The sequence below is a fragment of the Staurois parvus genome, unplaced genomic scaffold, assembly GCF_062004578.1.
Source record: "Staurois parvus isolate SC_StPar_1 unplaced genomic scaffold, SC_StPar_1.0 ptg000397l, whole genome shotgun sequence".
Taxonomy (NCBI): Eukaryota; Metazoa; Chordata; class Amphibia; order Anura; family Ranidae; genus Staurois; species Staurois parvus.
Window position 1 is genome coordinate 6,234,376 of NW_028318193.1, and position 27,791 is coordinate 6,262,166.

The following is a 27,791-nucleotide window of genomic DNA, read 5'->3' on the forward strand; positions in this document are numbered from 1 at the left end:
ACACTCACTGGCCACTTTATTAGGTACACCTTGCTAGTGTCAAGAAAATATTCCCCATACCTTTACACCACCACCATAAGCCTGAACCGTTGATACAAGAGATCGTATCCTGCGTACCTTTGTTGTGAGGAGTGGATACTCGAGTTACTGTTGCCTATCATCTTGAACCAGTCTGCCCATTCTCCTCTGACATCAACAATGCATTTTCATCCACGCAACTGCCGCTCACTGGATATTTTCTCTTTTTGGGACCATTCCCTGTAAACTGTTGTTAGCTACATGTCATGGGACACCTTGACAGTCCTAAAAAAATGAAGAGCGAGCAACAAGTGCTCCACCTCCAGAAAGCTAAATGTAAAAATTTTTCAAAAAATTGTAAACAAAAAAATACCAAAAGACATTGGATGTGTTTCTGATAACTTCCAATTTGTATGAAAACATATGTTTCTGACAAAAGAAACAACACGAACAATAGCTCTACTATGATAACAGCAGCAGGTGGCGTCTATTTGCATACTGAGTAGGTAATACCTCCTGCAACAAACGGCCAAAACCTTTGAAATCCACATTTAACCTGTGAATTTACTCTCCTAAAAAAGAAGCTACAGAGGAAAGCAGCATACCTAGTCAAGATCTGATCTAGAAAATTTATTTGGCAAACTGTGACCCAAGTCATTTTACTACAGATAATTGCAGTCATTTACAGGGGGGTCAGCAAAAGAGGTGAGATGTGGACTGTTAATACAATTACTAGATCAGCTCTGATTACTCCTCCAAATGCTATTACTATGTCTCCAGCAAACCAATCTACTGTAGATATACAAGGCATTATCCCATTAATCTGGCAAACTGGAAACTAAGACAGCTAGGTCTTTGACTCGGTTCTTGCATCATGCCCATGACAAAACTGAACACTAGTAATTAAGCACAACCTACTTAGTTTAAGAAGATATAGAAGCATAACAATGTAAGATTCCAGCATTTGGCATCCAAATCGGGATAGTACCCACTATAAAAGTGTTACATGTCCACCTTCACATAGAAAAACTTAAAAAAAAATCATTAAAAAACACTTTTTTAGATGCTCTACTCTAGAATTTCAAACAAGGAAAATCCTGCTGTCTGTACTTTGTTGGCAGAACTCACCTCCTCAGTAGTAAAATAGATTTGAACACTGCCATAACAAAGGGTTAAACATTTAGTAGAGCCTTCTCCACTGAATATTAATTAGAAGGTGCTCACCCTGTCCTAAGCCTTTCTATTTGGATAAATCACAGCCATGACACAGACACATTCTCCTAAGGCCCAATGTACACGGGACACTTCTGAACGATAGAAACTGACTGCTGGAAAACGTAAGTTAAAAAATGTCTGTTTAGCCATGTTTATGCAAGCTTGCATTTAGAAGTGTTTTTTTAAAAGAGAAGCACAGGAGAACCTCCCAAATGCCCATAATCCATGTAAAAGTGGTAAATTAACGATTTCAGAGAAATAGAGAGAGTAGAAGCAGAGAGAGCAGTATGTGTTGAGATTAGCTTAGTGTGAGGTGCTCATTAACATTTCTTTTGTTTCCAAGGGTGGGAAAGGTGTCCACCTGGCAGGGGGTCTTCATGAGGAATTTGAGGTGTGAATGTGCATTAACATATCTTTTGTTTCCAAGGGTGGGAGCGGTCTGAGGTGTGAATTGGTCATTACAATGTGTGACAAACTTGGTAGGAACATCCTAGTGTTTTGTCCATTTGAGTACCTTGAAAACGTTTTGCATGCATTTTTCATGATGAAAAAGGCTTTGGAGAGCATCGGGAACTGGAAGAGTTAAAAACATTTTTCAAATGCAAACGCTTATAAATGTGATTTAAATCGCTGATAAAATCAACTGCTGAACGCAAGTTTCCTGCATTCAAAAAAACGACTGTAAACTCAAATACCTGTAAACGAAGATGTGTACATGGACACATAGGAAAACATTAGGGTGAGTTCAGGGGCTGCAGAAAAAACCGCTGAACAGCTCCTACAGGGGAGTTTATAAGCTGCAGTGTACATGAGTATTAGGAAATAAATCAAATTAAGATTTTTTTATTTTTTTTTAAAAGGGAACACAAACATAGTTGGGTTTTCTCATATTTATAAATACACATTAACGATTACATGCAAAACAGATACTAGGCAGCAGAAATTAAAGATCACTTTTTCTTGAGTAAATTCAACCTCTCAACAAGTGTTAATGGAAATACATTACAGGTTACAAAGATGAGTTACCTAACTTAATGAATGATAAAACAGATAACCGCAGTGCAATCAGCTCACTGGCCCTGTAAGTCATGAAGACACTAACTACAATTCATGACATTTATCGACATGTAAGCAATCAATGTAATTTAGGCCAACAGGATGCTTGGGAAGTGGCAGGAATCCAAATGCAGGCACGTAAACTGAAGTGTATGAGCAGGCAATACCAGCCCTGCACACAGATAATCACAGAATTAATTCTACTGCCAGGCCAATGTTCTGCTTTAGGACATCTCTAATAACACCTTTCAGTCACAGTGTTAACACTTTTTGCTCAGACTGGAAAAGATAAATCATCAAGAGAACAAATTTGACTAATGCCTTTATGTTCTGTATTAACAATATGTCATCCAGTGTCTTCTGTGATTTACCGGAAGCTACAGGCCACAATTATCCAACTCAAACACTGTATCTCAGTCATAAAGCATGGTTCAAGGACAGAAACAAATGATCATCAAAACAAAATGGTTTAGAGAGCCTCAGGTAACTAAAGTAATATTCAGCTACCCACCAGTATGATTTTAAACCTACCCTTGGGAATGCTAGGAACAGCTAAACATTATCGAACAATCTACGTTAGCGTCTAATGTCTATTAAAGGCCATGTGACCTCTCCGTTCAAACATGTCTATGGAGTAGCAGAACAGTGGCACAATTTGGAATATGTGTGATCTACAGGGACACTGTAAAAGCAAAAGCTGAATTCCAGTAGTATCCTGTCATTTCTAAAAGTGGCTCTGTTCTTTTACCAAAGGTGACAAAGAGAAGGCATTTCTGAAAAGGAATAATGTATACACTACCTTTCCTTCCATCTGTACTGCCGCAGGGAAATGGTACCCAGAAGTTTCCTGGGAACAGGACACTTCAATCTCCATGGTGCCCAGAAGCACTAATTGGTTCTTTCTGTTGACCTCCACACTATTGCAGGAGACAATGATGGGCAGACCATCAGTTAGAACCAGTGAGAGCAGTGGAGGACCCAGGAAATGGACACTCTCAGAAGTAGCAGGTCCCAAGCAGATTTTGGAGGACCATTTCCCTGCAATAAAGCCGCATTCAGCAGCTCAGGTGGCAAGAATTGGGAGTATGTACACTTTTGTTTACGGGTATGCATCATCCTGAAAACCTTTCTGTAGAGCCATCAAAAAATTATCTTCCCAAAATATAACCTAAGATTTCCAAAATTATTATTTTACAAAAAAGATGCTCAAAATAGACAAATGTTATGTTAAACGTCAGTTGGATTAGCAAGTTAGTTTTGTCATAAGAAGAGCTTAACTACTACCACTAACATCATGTGCTAATTACTCAAAATCAAGCAACTACTCAATGGAATAAGCAAAATATCTGCATGAGACATCTTGTTTGGAAGGCACAACTCTCCCATAGTAGGGTTGCATTCTGCTCCTAGAATTGTGATATCACCTTTAGTACAGCAATGTCATTCCGAGGCTGCTATGTTTGTATAGCACCGGAAGCAGGAAACGTTGGGGCGCCAGGTAAGGAAATACTGAATGGTTGGATATAGGGGTTGCTGGGGGTGGGCTGCACCCCCCCCCCCCCAAAGCCCCTGCTTACAACCTCCCTGCCTTCCCACACAGCACAGACATTGGCTACATTCACAACGGCGATTAGGGCTGGTGTGAATTTAAGCAGCAGTTCCTCCTGCGGCTCTCAGCCGGTAAGTGCGGCTGCCAGCCCGTTCAATAGAATGACAGTTAGCCAGCAGCCACACATATTCATGGCTTTCTATGTAGCTAGTGATTACCTGCAGTGATCACTGCTGGATACACTTTGTCTGAATCCAGCAACAAGAGGCGCAGCCTGGTGACCTGTCATTATAGTGAACAGGCCCGGAGGCTGCACCTATCTACTGACAGCCGCAGGAGGAACTGCTCATCAGCTATACTTATTGTTAGTGTATTTTATGTGCAGCCCAAGACCATTTCTCTTTTTCCAATGTGGGCCAGGAAGGCCAAAAGGTTGGACACACCTGGTATACAGCATGCTGGTGCCTATGCAGTACTGCACCAAGCTGACTCAGGGTACGCATAGTACACAAAGTGCAATGTGGGGCTGCTGGATGCCATTTCCTGTTCTGACCTCTGTATTTTTATATACTGTAAAAGCATTTGGGGGGGGGGGGGGGGGGTGAAAATGTTTTTTTTTTTTTTTAATTTCCACTTTAAGATACAGCTACTGCACAACCCAAAGAGATAATCACACATCGAAGCGACTTACAAAAAAATTCCCATAATGCAAACATCTAGGATCAGTCAATGTAAAAGGGGGCGATTGCTGCAAAGTGTAATTGTGAGAGATTTCCTCTCAGAGTAATCACTCGAAATCATGTAAATTAGCATTGTGTTTACGGTAAGATTAGTCCCTTGAGATGGCGTCAAGTCTAAAAAAATTCTCCGTGCAGCTCAATTTCATGCCAATGTTACATTTCTTTTCTTTTTTTTTTTAAAGCATCATATTTGTAGCAAGGATAGCTGTAGGCATTTTAAAGATTTTTTAAAATATATACGAATATGTAATGTGTTTTAAGTACCTTTTTCAACAGTTAAAGAAAAAAAAAAATGTCCTTGAGGCTGACAAATTTGATCATTCCTGGTTCTGCCAACTAACAAATAACAGAGTGTAAGCCCACTGGACGTTTTGATAAAGCTGGTAATGTTAGCTGTGGAAAGTTTCAGCATTGGCGTTTAGTGTCATTTTCCCACGTTTGCATTTTTTTTTACCAAAAAAAGTATTTTTTTTGGTCAAAAAAATTTTTTTTCAAAAAAGACTGTTTGCGGCATTTTACAGCATTTTGCCATGTTTTTTCAGCGAAAGAGCATTTTTACAGTTAAACTCCTCTAGAAACCCACTAGACCTGGCTTTTTTTTCCAGCTAAAAAACAATGATTACAGTCTATGTCCGCATGGACACATAGGATAACATGCTGGCGGGTTTACTAGCTGTAGAAAAAAAACATCAAAAGCTAAAAACAGCAGCTGTAAAAACATCAAGTGTGCATGAGGACCAATACTCAACTCTTGAAACATCATTCAGACTGGGCAAGGAAAGGGAAGCATTATACGCCTATCAAGCTTAGTTGCATGCACATGTGCTGTAAAGAAGAGGGACCAGTAATCAGATCATTGTGTTGCTGCTCTGATCAACAGACTGGGATGTGTTTCTGCCATAGTGGAAACTAAAGTGGTTTTAAAGGCTAAAGGTTTTTACCTTAATGCATTCTCTTCATTCAGGTAAAAAAACATTTTAGGTGCAGCTTCCAGTGAGCCATTGGATCCTGCTGCTTTCAATCAAATCCAGTAAAGATGGAACTCTGATCCGCACTCCATGTGTGTGTCACGAGACGCACACAGTGCAGCTCACGATCGAGCCTGCACAAGTACTCCCCTGGCATGCGGCTTGCTGGGGGGGGGGGTATTTGATTGGCAGAAGAAGCCAGGACCGCTGACAGACTAGAGAAGAGGATCAGGACTGCCCTGTGCAAATCCCATTGCACAGATATTAAAAACACATAATAAGAAAAAAAAAAATAATAGGTGTAAATGATCTCCTCCGCCCACTGTGCATTGGGAAAGCCACTGGAGGAGCACCCAGATCCTGGCTATCAATGTATGTAGTGCAGACTACTACATCTGCAGTGGCCCGTGAGATAATTGCTGGAGTTCCACTTTAACATAGCATGTGCCGAAGGTTGTGCACCCTGAAAGGGTAGTCCACCTTAAGAGGTTACAATAATGAACAGTAAAGGTCAGGAGCAGACTGACCATTTGGAAACTCGGGCACTGCCCGAGGGCATGAGATGCTCCTGGTACCTTTTTCATAGGCTTTTTTGATTTTGGGCAAGGATACAGGGGCCCCATGATCCTCTATTGCCCGGGGGCCCCATGAGTTGTCAGTCCGCCCCTGGTAAAGGTGCATGTTACAATGTGAATCAGTGCAGCGTGCTTGTGCATTGTGGTTTGCTGGAAAAGAATGCATACATTATTCCTTTGTTGAGATGTGTCACATCCTATTCATTTGAATGGACTGACTAATACAAAGGAGTACATGCAACATTCATTGACATGCTCTGCAAATAACAGAAAGCATTTAATAGGGAAAAAAAAACCTCTTGGTCAGAATGCGCAGAGCAATTAACACCTTGAACACCCCCATGTAATGTCATCTTAAAATGAAATTAAAGCCTCCCACACAGTTTTTAAAAATGTCAGGCAGAATATTATGTGCATGTAATATGCTAAAATATTCTTTATGCCATATTTAGGTTACATGTCAGACAATAATTTCCTAGGACTCCCCCCCCCCCTCAAAGCTATATTTGCATCCTTATAATAGGGACACAAAGTAAACTTTTGAAAGTGCTGCACACTTCAAACACACACCTCCAGCAGCACTTCTCACAGACCTAGCCTGCTTTGCATAAAACAGGAAAACAAGGTGGCACTTTGAGCATTAATCAAATGCTATTTAGCATAAGAGAGATGAAAGAAGGCTGGCGCTGTATAATTACACTTGTCGAAATGAAAATACTAATAATTGAGAGGCAAAGCAAGGCAGTGGCATGTTTTAACCCCAAGACAGAAAAAAAAAATGCCATTAAAGAACATAAAAAAAAAAAAGGCTCAAGGTTTTAGCTGTATTTAACAAGGCACTCATGAAAATGAACTGATTGCAGTAGTTGTTTATGTGTAACAATCAAGTGACAGAGCACAGGAGCACATAAGTCAGACTTGGGTCTAAGGCCTTGTTCCTACAGGTGTACTATAGTGTATGTCCATGTGAAGGTTGCCTTTTCATGCCCGAGCAGGCAGTCCCATTCATGTCAACCCGAACACAGCTGCTGCTCCCAATTTGACAACCAGGCAGGCACTCTTCGCCTGACTATAAATCAGTGGCATATTTCGGTTTACTTCTAGTCTGCCTCATCTGGCGACCTCTTGGTATCTGCAAGTCCAGAAGTAAAGATAAGGGGTAGGCGCAGTCAGTAGCTACCAAGCTGAAATTCAATACATTGACCTATCCTAGGAGCCCCTTGACTGGTGAACTGTGCAGTCTTATAGTAGTTCAACATCTTTCAGATTTCAAACACCTCCAATAATGTTTTCTAGTTTCAATAATTGAAAACAATCATGGAACATTCTGAGTTCAGCAGAAACCATCATTCATGTATGACTAAGGCAGCAACATCTGTAAAGACAAACGGTCTAGGAAAAAAATACGCAAGCCACCAGTTCTGGTTTGATTTTAAAGGAAAAACATCAGGGCCTTCACTGGTCCCTGGCTTCACTACTTATTGAGTTACTGACCTTGAACTAGTATGTGCATATTACGTGTCCTAACATAACACTTGCTGCATTTTGGTTATAGGTCAGTGAAATACTAGGTAATAAATTGATAAAGAGATGACAGAACCCCATCCTTCATGGCTTACAAGTCAAACCCTGGATTCCTATGCTGACAGGTTCTCTTTAAACAAGGCCATGGGTAGGGGTCCTCCTAGCTGGTGGTAAGTTGCATGTTCTATGACTCATATTTGTATATAGGGCAATCTGACAATCACATTCCTCTTACGTCTGATCATGCATCTGTACTCATTACAATCTATGGGTATGGATGAATGATATCTAAAAGGTTTAGCCTGAAAACGGCTTTCAAAGAAATTAAATTTGTAGGACTACATTAAAACTATGTTTGAGCATCCTGGCTCATCGAGGATAACTCATAGAAATCACAGATGCTTGGTTATTTTTGCAGCACCGGTTAAAAGATCTTGTCCTACTTCCAACTTTCACAGGTACTAAAGTGCCGATTCACATATATGCGAATTGGCTGCTGTCTGAACCGCATTCAGTCTGCATGACATGTGAACAAATATTGCTTCCTATGGTGCCTGTTTACATATGTCCCATGCACTGGTGGTGCGGATTCAGTGCGGTTTGAAAAAGAGTCATGTACGCTTTCTGAGCAGTGCGGTCCAGTTCAGGTACGGATTACAGGCTATTGACTTCTATGGGAACCATTTCTAAACCCCATATGTGTGAACAGGATAATCCTGAGAACGAATCCTGTCCTGAACCGCACAAGTGTAAAGCAAATTGCAAATCACATGTCCGATTTCTGAGCTGTGCGGTCCAGTTCAGGTATGGATTACAGGCTATTGACTTCTATGGGAACCGTTTATAAACCCCATATGTGTGAACAGGATAATCCTGAGAGGGAATCCTGTCCTGAACCGCACAAGTATAAAGCAAATCACATGTCCGATTTCTGAGCTGTGCGGTCCAGTTCAGGTGCGGATTACAGGCTATTGACTTCTATGGGAACCGTTTCTAAACCGCACGTGTCATTAATTGTGAACAGGATAAAATCCTGTCCTGAAGCTGATGTAAACCTGTCCTGAACCTGATGTAAACCTGATTTGAACAGCTTAATAACTACTGTGTCAATTAGCTGTGAAACCTGAGCTTCAATCCGCACTTAGTCCTAAAGTATACATTGGATTCTATTATAAACAAAGGCTAAAATACATTATATGCTGTATTTGGTCACTGCAACTGAACACCTGTATTATCGCTGCTAGTTAGTTTGGACAGTAAATGCATCAATAAAGAAAATTAAGCATTTCATATTTCAACAAGTTACTAAAGGCTATAGATTATGCCACTTTCTTACCTTCCACCATGGGTGGAAAGAAGGAAAACTACACTACTCCCCCATCAACACAGTTAGTGTTGATGGGGGAATCCCTCCTGCAGTGGGCAGCCTACCCTGCCGGCAGTATACAATGATTAGTGTTGCCAGGTATTGCCGGCAACAATAATCATTCGAACAGGCTGCTTGTGCAAAAGTTAATTGACAAATCGACTTGTTTATAACCAGGGTGTCCACACATGGATGGAAACCTGACTGGTTCAGCAGGAACTGGACAAATTTCGATCCATGTATGGCCGCCTAACAACTGTAGACTATTACTAGTAAAGTAATGAGCATTTGGCCTGGGGTGGGTAATCACTGTTAATTTATGAAGCTGACAAAACAGTAAAATCAATAGCACCAGTTTTCTGCCATCCCCCAACCCATGATAAAATTGCAACCAGTAGGAATAGGAAATGTTGAAGCAATATACCTCCCTAATGTAAATATTCTCATCAATGTGTATTAATGTCCTGAAACCCTTATTTTTTTTAAATAGTTTGAAATTATCTCTGTACACAATAGAGCTATAGTTCTCATTACACTTGCAGCATCTGTATCCTTTGGGCTTTACTGATTCTTTCATCACAGCAAGTCTACCAGACAAGGTCTGACTGATGGCATTCTATGCAGTCCCTAATGATGAAAAGCATGTGATCTAGGCTGCTCCTAAGCACCATTTTTACATTCATGGCAAGAAAGAGGACTTTTTACGCAAGCAGGACATGTGTCCTAATGCTTCATGTAAAGTTTAAATTTTAAGGATAGGTCTACTTTAAGCTCCTTAAAGCTTTAATAAAGTTGGAAAACAGGCTACTTGCTGAAGCAGAAGTATCATTTTTTATTGAAAACATAAAGTGCTTTGAATTTTGATGGAAGAAGAAAGCAACTCTGGCAAAGGGTAGATATATTAAAGTTCTGGACGCAGTGAACTGCTGACCTTCTAGCTTTTGTGAAAATACAAAAATACAGAGGAAGCCCAGCAGGCACTAGAAATCCACAGTATAATAGGACAATGTCGCACTGGCAACAACACAAAAATAGTACAGTATGCTAACTAGGCAAGTTTCTAATATAAGCAACTATTCTTACTAGAGGTGTGAAAAGGAAACTGAATATTTGAAATCCAGGAAAGAAAATTATCAAAGGAAAATAGTTCTACTGAAATGTATACTGCAAAAAGAAAGACCATACTAAAATGCAACAGGGCACATTTTCCATATACAGTAGGGTTAGGTTAAATTTTTCTTAAAGCAAGGATCCCCAAAATCTGGCACTTTGGTAGCCTTTAGCTGGCACAAATTCTCCCACTGATACTAGGCATTATTCTTCCCACTGAAACAAACAAGGGACCATAATTGCTGCCACTGACACCAATGACAAGGCGCCATTCCTCCCACTGATACCAACCACAGGGCACTCGGCCCCCAGCTGATACCAATGATAGGCCACTATCCCTCCCTCCTACATTGTAAGTTCCGAGGAGCAGGGCCCTCCTATCCCTCTTGTATTGAACTGTATTGTTGCTGTATTGTCTCCCATAATATTGTAAAGCACTGAGCAAACTGTTGGCGCTATATAAATCCTGTATAATAATAATTGTCCCCACTGATAACGATGATGGGGCACTATTCCTCCCCCAAACACGCACAAACGATCCGGCACTATTCCTCCCACTGACACCAACAATGGGGCACTATTCCTCCCAATGACACCAACAATGGGGCACTATCACTCCCCTTGACACGAACAACGGGGAACTATTCCTCTCACTAATACGAATGATTTGGCACTATTCCTCCAAGTGATAGCAATGATGGGGCATTATTCTACCCACTGAAACAAAGGATGGGCTACTATTGCTCCCACTGATACCAATCACAGGGTACTATTCCATCAACTGATACCAATGATGTGGCATTATTGTCCCCACTGATACCAATGATGGGGCACTATTCCTCCCACTGATACCTAAAGTATTGATACCTAAAAGTATTGATAGGACATTATTCCTCCAAAAGATACCAATGATGGGAAATTATTCTGCCCACTATTCCTCCCACTGATACCTAAAGTATTGATACCTAAAAGTATTGATCGGACATTATTCCTCCAAAAGATACCAATGACGGGAAATTATTCTGCCCACTGATACCAATGATGGGGCATTATTCTGCCCACTGATACCAATTATTGGGGCACTGTTCCTCTCACTGATACAGATTAAAAGGCACGATTCCTCTTCCTACTGACCACCAACCAGAGAGATTGTTTTATTCTCACTGATGCTGGGACTACCCCCTTGGTCCACAGTCATCCCCCTAAGGTCTGAAGGACAGTAAACTAGCCCTTTGTTTAGAAAGTTTGGAGACCCCCTGTTCTAGAATTAGGACTAGTGCATCTAGATGGGGAAACCCATGCACATTGATCCTGTTCCTATTGGATCATACAATCCCCTCCATCCACTCACTGAATTCAAGTTTTTCTCTCTTTTTTTTTTTTTTTAGGTGAAACACTGTTACTTTGCCTGCCTAACCCAGCTATAGTAACTAGAGCACTGAGCATGCTTGAAGGAGCTTGCCTACCTGGGTACGCTCATGGAAGAAGAATATAATATAAATCAATAAAGGAAATACCTGAAATACAAGTCAGTGTTGTCTACTAATTTATGCTCCTCTGCAATAATTTCAACTTCACCCATAAACATACAAGCAAGCACATAAGTTATGCTGTCAAGGTTGTACCCCACCCAAAAGCTCTGGCATGCCATTCTTCTGTCTTTACGGTTACACAAAGTAATATGGATAGTGGTCCAGACAACAACTGAGCAACACAAAAAGTCTACTTCCCATAAAATGCTGTAAGGTACCTTTATAAAATATAGATAAGGCCCGTGGAGTACAAATTAGGCTGCCTTGTCTGTATTATTCTCACGAAAGTGGTTTAAAAATAAAGATAATTAAATTAAAGAATACAGGGTCTAGTGTATATTATATTCTGGGACCTGACAGTTGTTTCTCAATTAGACTAAGCACTCTGTAAGGTGGCCTGGAATATAAAGTTGGAGATTCATAACAAAGATTACTTGGCATTGTCATGTTAAAGAAAAGACAGCAGAGAGGGGAGGAGGTTGAGGATGGTTCATTATTTTGTTTAGCTCACCATCTGACTTGGCTGAGCTGTTTTAATCTCAGAGAATTTCCATAGTCTATGTGATTTAAATGCTGATAGTGCCACATTTAATTGTCAGTTCTGTGATGTGACCTGACAAAACAAGCATTTGAAGTACTGTTTAGCATAGCTGCTTAGCTAAAGACAGCCACGCTCCACTCAGAAATTCAAATGCCAATTCCACTCAAACCATCCTCCAGAGTAGGAAGATGCTTTAGTCTAGCTGACCTTTTGCAGTAGGGTTATCTTATAATAATTCCGTGCTTGCACTCTCATTATTCTAACAATGTGTGCGGCATACGGAAGCAAATCAAGCAATATCAGAGCAATGCTGTGTTTAATACTAGTGTTTGTGGTCTACAATATGCACAGCCTGACGTTGGGATGCAACCAATTCTTGTTTGAAAAACATAATCATTACATTTTCTTGCCTGGGAATGCCTTTGCCCTACAATTCACTGTGGACAACACATTCAAAGGCTAACGTCAAGTACAGACAGGGGACTATTTGTATTCAATTAGGAAGAAACAGAAGCACACAGACATATGACTGAAATAAACTAATTAAGTGTTCTTGCATGGCAAGACCACTTACTGTTATCTCACATATATATTCTTATTATTATAGCCAAATTTACCACCCTAACTCCTCCCACAGTTTTTTCACTACATAGACAGTAATATACCGAAACGTGCGGATTGTTCCCGATTGGTGTGCTATTACTTTGTGGAACGTTTCGCCAAATGGTTCACAAAATATCGCCGTTTTTGTGGTGAAATTGGTCCTATTAGGAATGAATGGCGGAATTCCTATAGGAATGAATGGCGGAATGTTCAAAACTAGAGTGGGAGCTGACAAAAGCTAGAGTGTGAGCTGAAAAATCAGGACCTGATTTCTAAACTGCCACCACTCCCTCATTTTCAAGCCCACCTACACAAATCTATCAAAACGTTCAGCTATCCCTGCTGCCACTAAAAATGTCAATGGCTAAGCCATGGTCCTGATAGTTTTCACAATATGACCATTTGTTTGCAACTCACACCGCCCATTGACATTCATTGAAACTCCACTCTAGCCACCTCAAATTTGAAGGGCAATTTCTAAACTGTGACTGTGCCTTCATTTTTAATATTTCAGAGACATACTATGCATCAAAATGTAGGTCTGGGTCTTGTGATTCTAACAATATAAAGCTCTTCATGTAAGATTTATAATTTTTAAACTACAACTGTTTGAAGATGGCAACCGCCAGTGAAGTGAGCAAGTTGGAGCAGTTTGTTTTTAACCACTCTTCTCTGCCTTGCTACAGTGAGTGTTGCCATAGGAACCCAGGTGTGTGAGCAGGCAGCAGAGTGACAAAAGCTAGAGTGTGAGTTGTAGACTACTGGTGGAGGAAAGAACACTTCACTCAATTTACCCAGAAATTGTAGCTTTTCTAGTTAAAATTGCCACTCTAAATATTACCAAGTATGGATACTATCTATCAGTCACAATAAGAGCCACCCAAGAGTACAGCAAATTTACAACAGCTAATGTAAATGCTTATAATCAAATAGGCATAGAGCTTTTTTTACTGTATACTGTACTCTTTGTTCTGTTGTGTTACTGACCAAAACACATTAGATGTTCCTGGACCAAGCATGCGCCTATGGAAACATTAGATAAAAATCAAAATTGTCTGCACACTTTTTCTGGGTCTGTGATGAAAGAGGATCAATATGACAGCCAGCCACCAGCACTTTCCAAATCAGCAATGGTATTATCTATGGTGCACAAGCAGCTATAGTCAGCCAAAACAGGCTAGTCAGGAGCAGAAGCAATTGGACAGGCTAAAAAACCTAATCCAATTGCCTGCCTCTCTCCACAGGCCAAGTATGAAAGGGTTATGTTTTATGTTAGGATCAGGGGCAGACTGACCATGTGGAAACTCGGGCACTGCCCACGGACCCGGGGTCAGTAGGGGGTCCCATGAGATGCCCCTGGTACTTTTTTCATAGGCTTTTTTGAGTTTGGCCAAGGACACAGGTGCCCCATGATCCCAATTGCCCGGGGGCCCCATGAGTTGTCAGTCCGCCCCTGGTTAGGATACTTGTTGGTCACAGCATGCCTGTAATTTCAACTACTCTGTGAGGTCTGTAGTTACCCAAGTGTCATCACATGGCTCAAACATTGACTCATTCCCAATCCCTTACGGCTCATCGACTAAACTCACTGTTTATAGGGAAATAATGATTGCTGCAACCTCTCATCACATCAGAAAAGAGGGTTCATCTGAACATCAGGTCCCATGAAGTTAGTGATGTTAGTGACCATGCCATTTTCCAGAAAGGAACCTTCTCTTTAGCCTTCCCAAACAACTCATATCTCATTACCTATTATATCACTTACAAAGCAAAGTCACTGAATTGCTTGGACAGCCAAGTTATCCTGCACAGTTCTGCACATGAAAGCAAATGACACGCTCACTCCATAGAATGCAATCCATCACTACCACACCAACTAGGTAAAGATAGGATGCTTCTTTTTAAACGGTCAGCATCATTTTATGGGCCCTTCTCTCTAAAACTGGAAGTCAGTTTAAACTATTTTAAATATAGAAGACTACTGATAAAATGAACATATTTGATAGTATGGGCGCCTTTTTCATAACATACCAAGCTATGGTGGATGTTTATAATTTCAGTGTTATTCATTAGTGCACAATCATGGCAGTTTAGAGCAGTTATCTGTAAACCCTGGAAAGCAGAGACTCTCTCCAAGCTGCAATCATGCCAAAATCTCAAGGCAGCTGCAATGCAGAAATCTCAGATTGAACATTTTTACTCTAGCACAGCAACTTCAGCCGCATAATATTTGAAAAAACTAGTATGTTTATAAGGTGTTTAAAATCGTTATTGTGGGACACAGTACTAAAAATGTTATCTTCTGAGAAATACTTCTTTGATGAGGAGTTGGTAACACAATGACTGCATTAGTATGGGTACACAGCAAATGATTTCTACTCCTTCAACAGCCTCTCAAAACTATAGAAATTTGTCTTTAGCCAGGCATACAGATCTGCTGTTTTATGATTTCAGTTTCCGCTCCTTTAAACTTACTGGGCTTTCCCTAAGAAAACCATCTTACCTGCACACTTGGTCCTTGTAATCAGTGGAGGTCCTGGTTGCCCTGTTCCACCTTCCCCTGGTCTTGTTAGCAGAACCCTAATCTCATACTCTGTATCTGGGTCCAAATGCCATAGCTTGTAGGTTGGGGCATTCACGGCATGGGTTTCTGTCCAAGTCCCAGTGGTCATCCTATACTCCACCTCCTTCAGAATGATAGGCCCATCTCCAATAATTGAGTTGGCATTCAGCTGAATAAGGAGATATGTTGGACCAACACCAAGGAGTTGCGGTGGGGCGATCGGTCGTGGTGGTTCTGGAAGGGAAAAAAAATATATATATTAAAGTAATTTCACCTAAGCAAGGGGTGTTATGAAGTATTCGTAAAAGGGTCATCTTTTTTGCTTGCATACATAACACTAACACGAGGAAGATGTATCATACACATTGTATTAGACACAGTGTGGGTACTTCATCTGCCAGGAAAAAAAAAACTCAGGATTTAGCTGGAAGCTTATTTCAGTCAACTAAGTGCTTGTTCAAACAAATGGTGAACTGAATTTTGCAGGAAATGCATACCAGAATTTATCAGAAGCTGAATTAGCTTTTCTGCATTAGACAGGTTTTTCTCATCTCTTTGTATGAAAGGAACTGCCCTACAAATTTTGGGCGAGTACTGAATGACAGGTTCATCCATTGTTCAAGGAGAATGTAACCATGTAGGATCATCAATCCAGTTGCTGAACAAGTGCAAAACACACCGAAACGAGGTGCATCTTATTGTCCAAAAAGCAAAGTAGGTCATTTTTTTTCAACAGCAAAAAGCTATGTGGCCTAAATACCTTATTTCATACAGAAGAAAAGAAAAACATTTATTTTATATATTTAACACTGTTGTAGAGGGCACATAACTTCTGTGGATATTTTCCACTAAGTTTTAAAGTTGTATATCATGTGTTCATGTTCACTAGGTCTTTCACAGGAATGAGTCAGTTGTGTGTTATTGATCAACTACGACAAAACCTGATTTCTGATTTACTGGTGAAATCATTCCTGTTAGGCTCCATGCACACTGGGCTTAAAAAAACACCAGTTCCCTTGGAAAAAAACCCCAGACATATAGAGCATTTTTGTACAATGTTTAGACACGTTTAAGAGTGTTTAATGTTTTTTCCTGCCAGAAAACTCAAATCGAAAACGCAAACCAGAAGGGTTTTTTTTTTCTGCCTCTAAACGCTGAGCTAAAAATATGCCTCTAAATATCCTAATGTGCATGGACACATAGGATAACACTGAGTTGCTTCTACAGGCAAAAGAGAAAACTCCTGTAGAAGCAGAGTTTTGTAAGCCAGTGTGCATGGAGTCAGTCCTTATGCACACTTGATGTTTTTACAGCTGCTGTTTTTGGCTTTTGACTTTTTTTTCTACAGCTAGTAAACCCCCCAGCATGTTATCCTTATGGGGTGGCACAGTGGCTTAGTGGTTAGCACGTCTGCCTTGCAGTAAATGGGTCATGGGTTCGATTCCTGACCATGGCGCTTCCTGCATGGAGTTTGCATGTTCTCCCTGCTTGCGTGGGTTTCCTCCGGGTACTCCAGTTTCCTCCCACACTCCATAGACATGCTGGTAGGTTAATTGGCTCTTGTCTAAAATTGGCCCTAATAAGTGCATGTATGAATGTGAATTAGGGACTTTAGATTGTACGCCCTTTGAGGGATAGGGACTGATGTGAATATATATATATATATATATATATATATATATATATATATATATATATATATATATATATATATATATATATATACATACATATATATATACACACACACACACACACACACATACACAGTATTTAAAGCGCTGTGTAAATTGACAGCGCTATATAAGTAACTGAAATAAATAAATGTGTCCATGCACACAGACTGTAATCAACATTTTTTGGCTGGGAAAAACCCCCCAGGACTAGTAGGTTTCTGGAGTTTTATAGCTGTAAAAACGCTCCAACGCTGGTAAAAAACAAAAAAACAACAACTCTAAGAGCGCTAACAAACGCAAATGCGAAAAATGTGGCTAAACGCTAATACAAAAATGCTAAAAAAATGCTGAAAAACTCACCTTTTTAACGTGATTTTACACAGCTAACATTACCAGTGTTATTGAAACACCCAGTGTGCACGGAGCCTTAGTGTTCAAAAGCCTCAATCAATATTACTGGGAAATATAGTTACATTTTTAGTTATGAACTGTAATTTTATTAAAGCATCGACAAACCATAAGTCAAAATAAAACCCAAATTATATACAGTATGTAGCTAGGATTAGTCAATATTGTATTAACAAAACAATTTAAAGATGTTGCAGAGCCCTGCATTATCAAAACCAGCTTTTATTACATCTATAGAAATAAGGCAGCCAAAACATGAGTAAGCTGGATGTTTCTTTAGTCTACATAACTCCTCAAAAACACCAGAAAAAAAGCTCAAACAGCTCCATTCTCCATAACAAAAATAGCCACTACGGCAAAATCTTCAGCATAAAATCTTAAAGGATAAGGTCAAGTTTAAAAAAATAAAGCAGTGCACTTTTTTTTCAGTAAAAAATGTGCATTTACTGTTTTTTTGGGTTTTTTTTTTTTTAGGAGCCTGGGAAGCAAATCACTGGAGCTATGCAGGACTCCTGCAGACTGTCATTGTGAACTGTCAGCTTGTATATCGTATACTGACAGGAAGAATTAATGAACTACCGTAGTAGTTACATAGTTAGTCTGGCTGAAAAAAAAACAAACGTCCATCCAGCTCAACCATTAAAAAAAAAAATATATATATATATATATATATATATATATATAATCCTATACCCACAGTAGATCCAGAGGAAGGCAAAAAAGCCCAGCAAAGCATGATCCAATTTGCTCCTGCAGGGGAAAAAATCCCTTCCTGATCCCCCGAGAGGCAATCTGATATTCCCTGGATCAACTTTATCTATAAATGTTAGTATCCAGTTATATTCTGTGTCTGAGAAAGAATCCAGGACTTTTTTCATGCAATCCACAGAGCTGGCCAGAACCAACTGAGGGAGTCTATTCCACATTTTCACAGCTCTCACTGTGCAGAAACCTTTCCGTGTTTGGAGATTAAATTTCTTTTCCTCCAGACGTAAAGAGCGCCCCCTTGTCCTCTGTGATGACCTCAGGGTGAATAACTGTACACCGAGTTCACTATATGAATCACTGATGTATTTATACATGGAGATCATATCTCTCTTTAATCTCCTATTCTCAAGAGAGAATGAATTTAGTTCCTCTAATCTTTCCTCATAGCTGAGCTCCTCCATGCCTCTCATCAGTTTAGTTGCCCTTTGTACTTTCTCCAGTTCCCCAATGTTCTTTTTGTGAATTGGTGCCCAAAACTGAACTACATATTCCAGATGAGGTCTTGCTAATGATTTGTACAGGGGTAATATGATATCTCTCTCTCTGGAGTCTATACCTCTTAATTCATTGAGAACTACAAGCCTACATCTGCAAAGGTTGTTGAGACATGCAGCTTCCCATTCACAGAGCCCTGTGAACGAATGATGGAGCCTCGCTCGATCACATTTTTTTTTTCTTTTTTTTCAATTGTCACAGCTAGCGAGGTTAGAAGATCCACCACTAGCTGTCACAACAGGGGATCAGGGGTGGTGTTACAGTAACATGTTACACCCTGAATATGGGTATAATATGTTACAAAAAGGTGAACGTGACCATCTTCACCATAATTTATAGTCCTTATAAATGTTCCACATTATCAGGGTGATCTAAAAACTTCTCTTTGTGGGGATCTGCTTGTGTTCAATTTAAATGCATAATCGCCAATTATGTTTATTCCATAAAACCGTGCCATGAAAAAAATGATATGCAAAGTGCAGTCCACAGAAAGCAATCATAATTTACTCTGATCAGACAGGGATACTTTTTGACCGTATTATATGATTTACTGCACTTTGTCCAAGTCCTGTAAGGACAGAACACAATAATAAAACAGTGACTAATCACAAGTAAACTATGCTGAGTTGAAGCCACAGCACAAGAGATTAGGACGCAGGAAGAAAGGCCTGTATGTTTGGGGCCAACAGCTGAAGGTATCAGATTGATTTCTATACACAAGTGAATGCCTGTGAAGTCACAAGCACCACATCTTACAGCCTGCCAAAACATGCTACAATAGTGCGCTCTTCAGCCAAAATAAACATCCTGAATAAACTGAGGCAGAACCAGGCTCCAGGGAACTTTATTTTTAGAGCACAAAAGAGCCACATCTACAAAGGTCGTTTTGTGTAAGATTTTATGTGGACTGCGAGAAACACACTACTTTTGTGCGGTGATGGAAACGATAAAAACAAAGTAGGATTATGCACTCACACAGACTTGGATTGGATGAAAATATTGCATAAAACATAAAATAATGGTTTCAATTAAGTTGTGATTAACATTCCGTTCTCACGTTGCAATCATTTGATATAAATGCACTGTATATTTTACACCGTGTTCCAAATTATTATGCAAATTATATTTTTCTCATTTACCTAAATAATTGATGTAAATACCAGTCAGCATATTTCTCATGTTATCAACTATTAAGATTACAATTCAAATTTTATTGAACAAACCTCCTAATGATAACAGGATTTTGGTTAAACATAAAAAAATTACAATGCACTGTTCCAAATTATTATGCACCGTAAGTTTCAAAACACTTTATAGGCTGTAAAGAACTGAAAATTGTCATTTGTTGTGTTTGCAGCATATTTACTGAAATCAAAAGCTATTTCAATTAAACTTTTAACAACATTTTAACTTTTAAACATTTTAACAGGTCACGTTACATTGTAACATAGGACCACTTATTTGATAGCAGCTTCACAAGTCTTGCATCCATTGAACTTGTGATTTTTTGGACAGTTTATGTTTGAATTTGTTTACAAGATGTCAGAATAGCCTCCCAGAGCTGCTGTTTGGATGTAAACTGCCTCCCACCCTCATAGATCTTTTGCTTGAGGATGCTCCAAAGGTTCTCAATAGGATTGAGGTCAGGGGAGGATGGAGGCCACACCATGACTCTCTCTCCTTTTATCCCCATAACAGCCATTGATGCAGAGGTATTTTTTGCAGCATGAGATGGTGCATTGTCATGCATGAAGATGATTTTATTATGGAAAGCATAGTTCTTCCTTCTGTACCAGGGAAGAAAGTGGTCAGTCATAAACTCCACATACTTTGCAGAGGTCATCTTTACACCTTCGGGGACCCTAAAGGGGCCGACCAGCTCTGTTTCCATGATTCCGGCCCAAAACCTGACTACACCACCGCCTTGCTGACATTGCAGCCTTGTTGGAACAGGGTGGCCGTCCACCAACCATCCACTACTCTATCCATCTGGACCATCCAGGGTTGCACGGCACTCATCAGTGAACAGGACTGTTTGAAAATTAGTCTTCATGTATTTCTCTGCCCAATGCAGCTGTTTCTGCTTGTGAGCATTGGTTATTGGTGGCCGAATAGAAGGTTTATGCACAGTTGCAAGACTCTGGAGGACTCTACACCTTGATGTCCGTGGGACTCCAGAGGCACCAGCAGCTTCAAATATCTGTTTGCTGCCATGTAATGGTATTTTAGCAGCTCCTCTCTTGATCCGATGCATGGATCTGGCAGAAATCTTCCTCAATGTGCCTTTATCTGCACGAACCCGTCTGTGCTCTGAATCAGCCACAAATCTCTTAATAGTGCGATGATCACGCTTACGTTTTTGTGAAATATCTAATGTTTTCATACCTCGTCCAAGGCATTGAACTATTTCACTCTTTTCGGCAGCACAGAGATCCTTTTTCTTCTCCATATTGCTTGAAAATGGTGCTCTGCTTAATAATGTGGAACACCCTCCTTTAGTAGTTTTTCCTTAAATTGGGCTCACCGGCCAATCTAATTATCACAGGTGTCCGAGATTGTTTTCAGTGATCAAAAGAGCCCTGACACACAATGCCATCCATGAGTTACACTGAAAAACAAAATATTGTTTATATTGTGACACTTAAATAGAATTTGCATAATAATTTGGAACGCGGTGTATATGGGGGGGGGGATTTATCAAAACTGGAGCAAACAATCTTAAACAGCTTAGCATGGCAACCAATCAACTTCTATCTTCAGTTTGTCAGGTAAATGTTGAAAATGTAGGACAGAAGCTTATTGGTTGCCATGCACAGATACCGCAGATCCTAGCTGCTCCAGATTTGATAAACCCCCCTCATAGTGTTTGAACTTGGAAATATCACCCAGATGTGTCTCTTTCTGCAAAGAATCATCATCTAAAAGCGAGATGTGTTCAATGTAACTTAGACTGCCCATACAGAACTGGGAAGAGAAAATCCCTGGACTCCGCATACCGACAAGATCCAAGAGTCACTAGAGTGTAAACAGCTCAGCTCTGTCCAGGCCACATCAACGATGTATTTCACCCCACCCACGGGGCTTAGTCATGGAGCTCTTTGTTTTTCAAATTGATAAAGCGCATGCGCACGAAGCATGTTGTCCCAGCAACCAGCCTCTTTCTCCTAAGCTGCGGCTCCAGCGTGGGTTCCTCCGTCTCCTTGACATCGCGGTGACGTCACCTGGGATGCTGGGACGTCATGCTCTGACAGGCGTTCATCTCCTCCACTGCTCCCCTCTGAGCGGATGGGCCGTCCATCTGGGAACCTGGCATCTTAAAGCTACAGGCTGGCGTTTTAACATATTACCCGGTGTTAGTTTATTAAAGCTACACCTCCATACAAGGTGTTTTATATGACCACAAACTACACAGCGTCTAGCTCTGGTCAATACTCCTTTATACACTTATGTGTTTTACTGTGGCAGCAGTGAGATTATACCATTGATGACAGTTGAAATTATTCACCTTTTCCTTTGGGACACATTTGTGCGCTTATGTCTACAGTGTTTTTTCAATGCAACTTAGACTGCCCATACAGAACAGGGAAGAAAAAATCTCTGTACACCACATACCGACAAGATCCGACAGTCACTAGAGTGTAAACAGCTCAGATTCATCCAGGCCACATCAACCATTTATTTCACCCCACCCACAGGGCTTAGTCGTGGAGTTCATGGAGCTCTCTGTCTTTCAATATATTAGCACAACCAGACCACATTATGGAAGACCTCAATGTTTTAGTTCTTAAAGGAAATTTCAAATCCATTCAGGAAAGAAAAACTTTTGAACTAAGAATGATAATTCTATTTGAGATATGGGTCTTAATTTGGACATGGGATTCCTCAATCACTATCCAATATTTTTATGACTCCCTCTGTGAGTGTTGTCCCCCCCCCAAGTCTTTGCTTTTGCTTTGCGGTGTCTTATCTCTAGGTTAACCCTAGGCTTGTGCTTCTGCTTTTTTTTTTTTTTTTCCTCATCCCCCACATCTCTTCTAACATTCTGCTAGAAACGTTGTAATAGTACTGCTGCTTTGACCTTGAAGAAGGGGACATACCCTGAAAGCTTGTCTTCAAAATTGTATGTTAGTGCAAATAAAAAAAGTATCACATCAGTACTCAATTGTTTCTTTCAGTATATGAAACAAATGAATTCAATTATGGCTGGTCACAATACGTAACAACTTCACTTACAGTCATGGCCGAAATTGTTGGCACCCTTGATATTTTTCCTGAAAATCAAGTATTTCACACAAAAAAGGTATTGCATTAACACATGTTTTGCTATACACATGTTTATTCCCTTTGTATGTATTGGAACAAATATAAAACAGAGGCAGAAAAGCAAATATGACATAATGTCACACAAAACCCCAAAAATGGGCTGGACAAAAGTATTGGCACCCTTAACTTAATATTTGGTTGCACACCCTTTGGAAAACATAACTGAAATCAGTCGCTTCCTATAACCATCAATAAGCTTCTGACACCTCTCACCCGGAATTTTGGACCACTCTTCCTTTGCAAACAGCTCCAGGTCTCTCTTATTGGAAGGACACCTTTTCCCAACAGCAATTTTAAGATCTCTCCACAGGTGTTCAATGGGATTTAGATCTGGGCTCATTGCTGGCCACTTCAGAACTCTCCAGCGCTTCTTTGCCATCCATTTCTGAGTGCTTTTTGACGTATGTTTGGGGTCATTGTCCTGCTGGAAGACCCAGGATCTTGGACGCAAACCCAGCTTTCTGACACTGGGCCCTACAGTGCGACCCAAAATCCTTTGGTAATCCTCAGATTTCATGATGCCTTGCACACAGTCAAGGCACCCAGTGCCAGAGGCAGCAAAACAACCCCAAAACATCATTGAACCTCCACCATATTTTACCGTAGGTACTGTGTTTTGTTCTTTGTAGGCCTCATTCCGTTTTCGGTAAACAGTAGAATGATGTGCTTTACCGAAAAGCTCTATCTTGGTCTCATCTGTCCACAAGACGTTTTCCCAGAAGGCTTTTGGCTTACTCAAGTACATTTTGGCAAACTGTAGTCTTGCTTTTTTATGTCTCTGTGTCAGCAGTGGGGTCCTCCTGGGTCTCCTGCCATAGCGTTTCATTTCATTTAAATGTCGACGGATAGTTCGCGCTGACACTGATGCTCCCTGAGCCTGCAGGACAGCTTGAATGTCTTTGGAACATGTTTGGGGCTGCTTATCCACCATCCGGACTATTCTGCGTTGCAATCTTTCATCAATTTTCCTCATCCGTCCACGACCAGGGAGATTAGCTACAGTGCCATGGGTTGCAAACTTCTTGATAATGTTGCGCACTGTGGACAAAGGCAAATCTAGTTCTCTGGAGATGGACTTGTAACCTTGAGATTGTTGATATTTTGCCACAATTTTGGTTCTCAGGTCCTCAGACAGTTCTCGTCTCCTCTTTCTGTTGTCCATGCTTAGTGTGGCACAGACAGACACACAATGCAAAGGTTAAGTGAACGTCTCTCCTTTTTATCTGCTTTCAGGTGTGATTTCTATATTGCCCACACCTGTTACTTGCCCCAGGTGAGTTTACAGGAGCATCACATGCTTGTAACATTCTTATTTATCCGCAGTTGTGAAAGGGTGCCAATACTTTTGTCCAGCCCATTTTTGGAGGTTTGTGTGACATTATGTCGAATTTGCTTTCTTTCCTCCCTTTTTTTGTTTTGTCCCAATACACACAAAGGGAATAAACATGTGTATAGCAAAACATGTGTTAATGCAATACGTTTCGTGAGAAATACATGATTTCCTGGAGAAATATCAAGGGTGCCAACAATTTCGGCCATGACTGTATTTTCATTTTTTTTACAACTTTTAATTAAATATACACCTTATACAGAACCATGACGTTTAGTCCCAGCTGCAAGTGTCATGCACATTTGGTTAATACATTAAATATATCATAAAATCAATCGATATGCATAAATATAGGTGTTCACTTTAAAATCTGCTTCCAGAGTTACAGTATGTATCTAACCAACTCACAAAACTCTCTTCAACCTTCCTGAAAACACATGCTAACAGCTGGCTTGACTTCATGACCATCCTAATTCATTTCTCTTATTTATTTCCATATTCACAAAAATCTCCTTGTTTCAGCATACTTCTGTTCAACTGTGCCTTAACTACCATCTGCATAAGTGCAGCATATGTTTTTCTTGTTTACCACGACTACAATCTAATTAATTGTATGATTATCTTTATGATGCTAGTTTTAGCCTGTGTGTGGCCTTATTTGTTGTACAGAAACCTTGATTCAGTGGAAATAGCATAACAAGACAATATAGTCGTGTAAAAATTAAGTGTACCCTATGGAAATGGTTTCCACACATTTTAAGAGCCAACCCTTGGATCTTCATTCCAACAGTGCTCACTAAAAAAGGTGTTAGAATTAAATAAACACACAAGACACATTTGATTTTAATCTTATTTTTTAAAAAGTATCAATAGATGTGATGGTGTGCTGTAGAAAAAGTAAGTACACCCTTGGCTTTTTCCCTCTTAAGTAAAAATTACTTCTTGTAGAAGTTTTGCAAACCTGACCATCAGTCTCTCAACATCAGTTTCACCATTCCTCTAGGCCAGGGGTGGGCAACTGTGGCCCTCCAACTGTTGTAGAATTGCAAAACTGACAGTTACAAGCATGACTCCAAAAGGCAGAGGCAAGATGGGACTTGTTGTTCACCAACAGCTGGATGGCCACAGTTGCCCACCCCTGCTCTAGGCAAATGCTCTTCAATAGCATAGTTTGTGGGGTTCCTACAAAATATCTAATGTTTGGCTGTTCAAATGTGTTGATGAAGTCAACTATTTTCATGGAGCACACTTACCGTACTTTTACTAATCATTGTACCAAGTTTTATTTTTTTCTGGGGGGTATACACCAGTAGCTCTCAGTTTGGAATGGCAAATATTAAAATAAATGCTAAATAAGATGGATAACCATATAGGAGCTGGAGGTGAGAACAAGCGTCAATTTCATTTCAACTGTTAATGTATGGGCATGAAAACTATAGCAGGTTGTACAAAATTGTCACCACCTTACCAGAATTGGTCTTGGGTTTGGTTGTCCTGAACTTTAAAGTGCCTTTAAAGGCTCAAGGTTTTTACCTTCAAGCATTCTATGCATGAAGGTAAAAAACCTTCTGTCTGCAGCAGCCCACCCATTGCCCCAATACTTACCGGAGTTCCATTGTGATCCAATGATGTGCATGAGAGCCTCGGCTCTCCAGGGTCTCTCTCTCCTCATTGGCTGAGATAGCAGTAAGAGCCATTAAACAATCAATAGTGATGCAGCGCTGATATAATTAACAATGAAGTGAATATTAAACCGTGAGGAAAAAGTGAATTCGGTGTTATACAGCCCGTACAGAACACGGCACACAGTAATTGCTTTTGTAACATATAATTGCTATTGAGCAAATATAAATGCAGTCCACAGTATATATAGACGAATAGATGTGTTCTTAAAAGACACACATGCTTCTGTGCTGGTGCAAAGTGGTAGGTGACAATCCTTAAACGGCTAGCATGCCTGCTCACCTTCCCCCTGCGACCCACAGGGGCCAAAAAGCCTGTCGGGTCACACCTTGACCCTATGCGTTATCTCCAGATGAAACACTCTCCACTCTCCAGTAATCACTCCTTCACCATCTGTTATTCCCCCTGAATAGGTACCGCTGCACGTGTATTCACAATGCTCATAAGATGGTGGTAGTCATGGAACAAAAGCACAAAGATCCTCCATAGTGTAACACTGTATATCAGCTTTATTTCTTAAAAAACGCCAAGTCACAACTCACTTTTCAGCAGATAAAACAACGCATGTGACACCTCTCCTGGGTGTACTGAGGCACTCTGGTGTAGCAAGATGGCGCCAACCCGGAAGTGCGTCACCGCGTCACTACGTCACATCTACGCGTTACGCCACGCCCCTCGTTGCTTCGTCATGATCCTGACGAAGCTACGAGGGGCGTGGCGTAACGCGTAGATGTGACGTAGTGACGCGGTGACGCACTTCCGGGTTGGCGCCATCTTGCTACACCAGAGTGCCTCAGTACACCCAGGAGAGGTGTCACATGCGTTGTTTTATCTGCTGAAAAGTGAGTTGTGACTTGGCGTTTTTTAAGAAATAAAGCTGATATACAGTGTTACACTATGGAGGATCTTTGTGCTTTTGTTCCATGACTACCACCATCTTATGAGCATTGTGAATACACGTGCAGCGGTACCTATTCAGGGGGAATAACAGATGGTGAAGGAGTGATTACTGGAGAGTGGAGAGTGTTTCATCTGGAGATAACGCATAGGGTCAAGGTGTGACCCGACAGGCTTTTTGGCCCCTGTGGGTCGCAGGGGGAAGGTGAGCAGGCATGCTAGCCGTTTAAGGATTGTCACCTACCACTTTGCACCAGCACAGAAGCATGTGTGTCTTTTAAGAACACATCTATTCGTCTATATATACTGTGGACTGCATTTATATTTGCTCAATAGCAATTATATGTTACAAAAGCAATTACTGTGTGCCGTGTTCTGTACGGGCTGTATAACACCGAATTCACTTTTTCCTCACGGTTTAATATTCACTTCATTGTTAATTATATCAGCGCTGCATCACTATTGATTGTTTATATTCTTATATGTCCATTTAAAAGGTGAGGATTGGATGTTGGCAGCTGTTGTTCTTTTATATATTTTTATATATTGTGAGACTTAGCAGCGCAGGTGGACCTATTACTCATTTCCAGTAAGAGCCATTGGCTCCCACTGCTGTAAATCATAGCCAGTGAGCCAGCAAGAGAAAGGGGGAGGGGCCGAGCCATGACACTGTGTGTGAATGGACAAGCAGAGCAGCGGCTCTGGAGTGAGTCTGCTTGGGTGCCCTCTTAGCAAGCTGCTTGCTCTGGGGGCACTAGGCAAGAAGGGCCAGGAGCACCAATGGGGACCCGCGAACAGGAGGAATGGGGCTGCTCTGTTCAAAACCACTGCACAGAGCAGGTAAGTATGTT

General features: G+C 40.6%; 1 protein-coding gene across 1 annotated transcript in view; it reads right to left on the minus strand.

The window, feature by feature from the left end:
- Positions 1-27,791, minus strand: part of PTPRK (protein tyrosine phosphatase receptor type K) — a 528,548-nt gene that overhangs the window by 232,126 nt on the left and 268,631 nt on the right. The window contains exon 8 of the mRNA XM_089686377.1: positions 15,301-15,594. Coding sequence (XP_089542503.1) covers positions 15,301-15,594 — 294 coding nt within the window. The remainder of the gene's footprint in view (positions 1-15,300; positions 15,595-27,791) is intronic.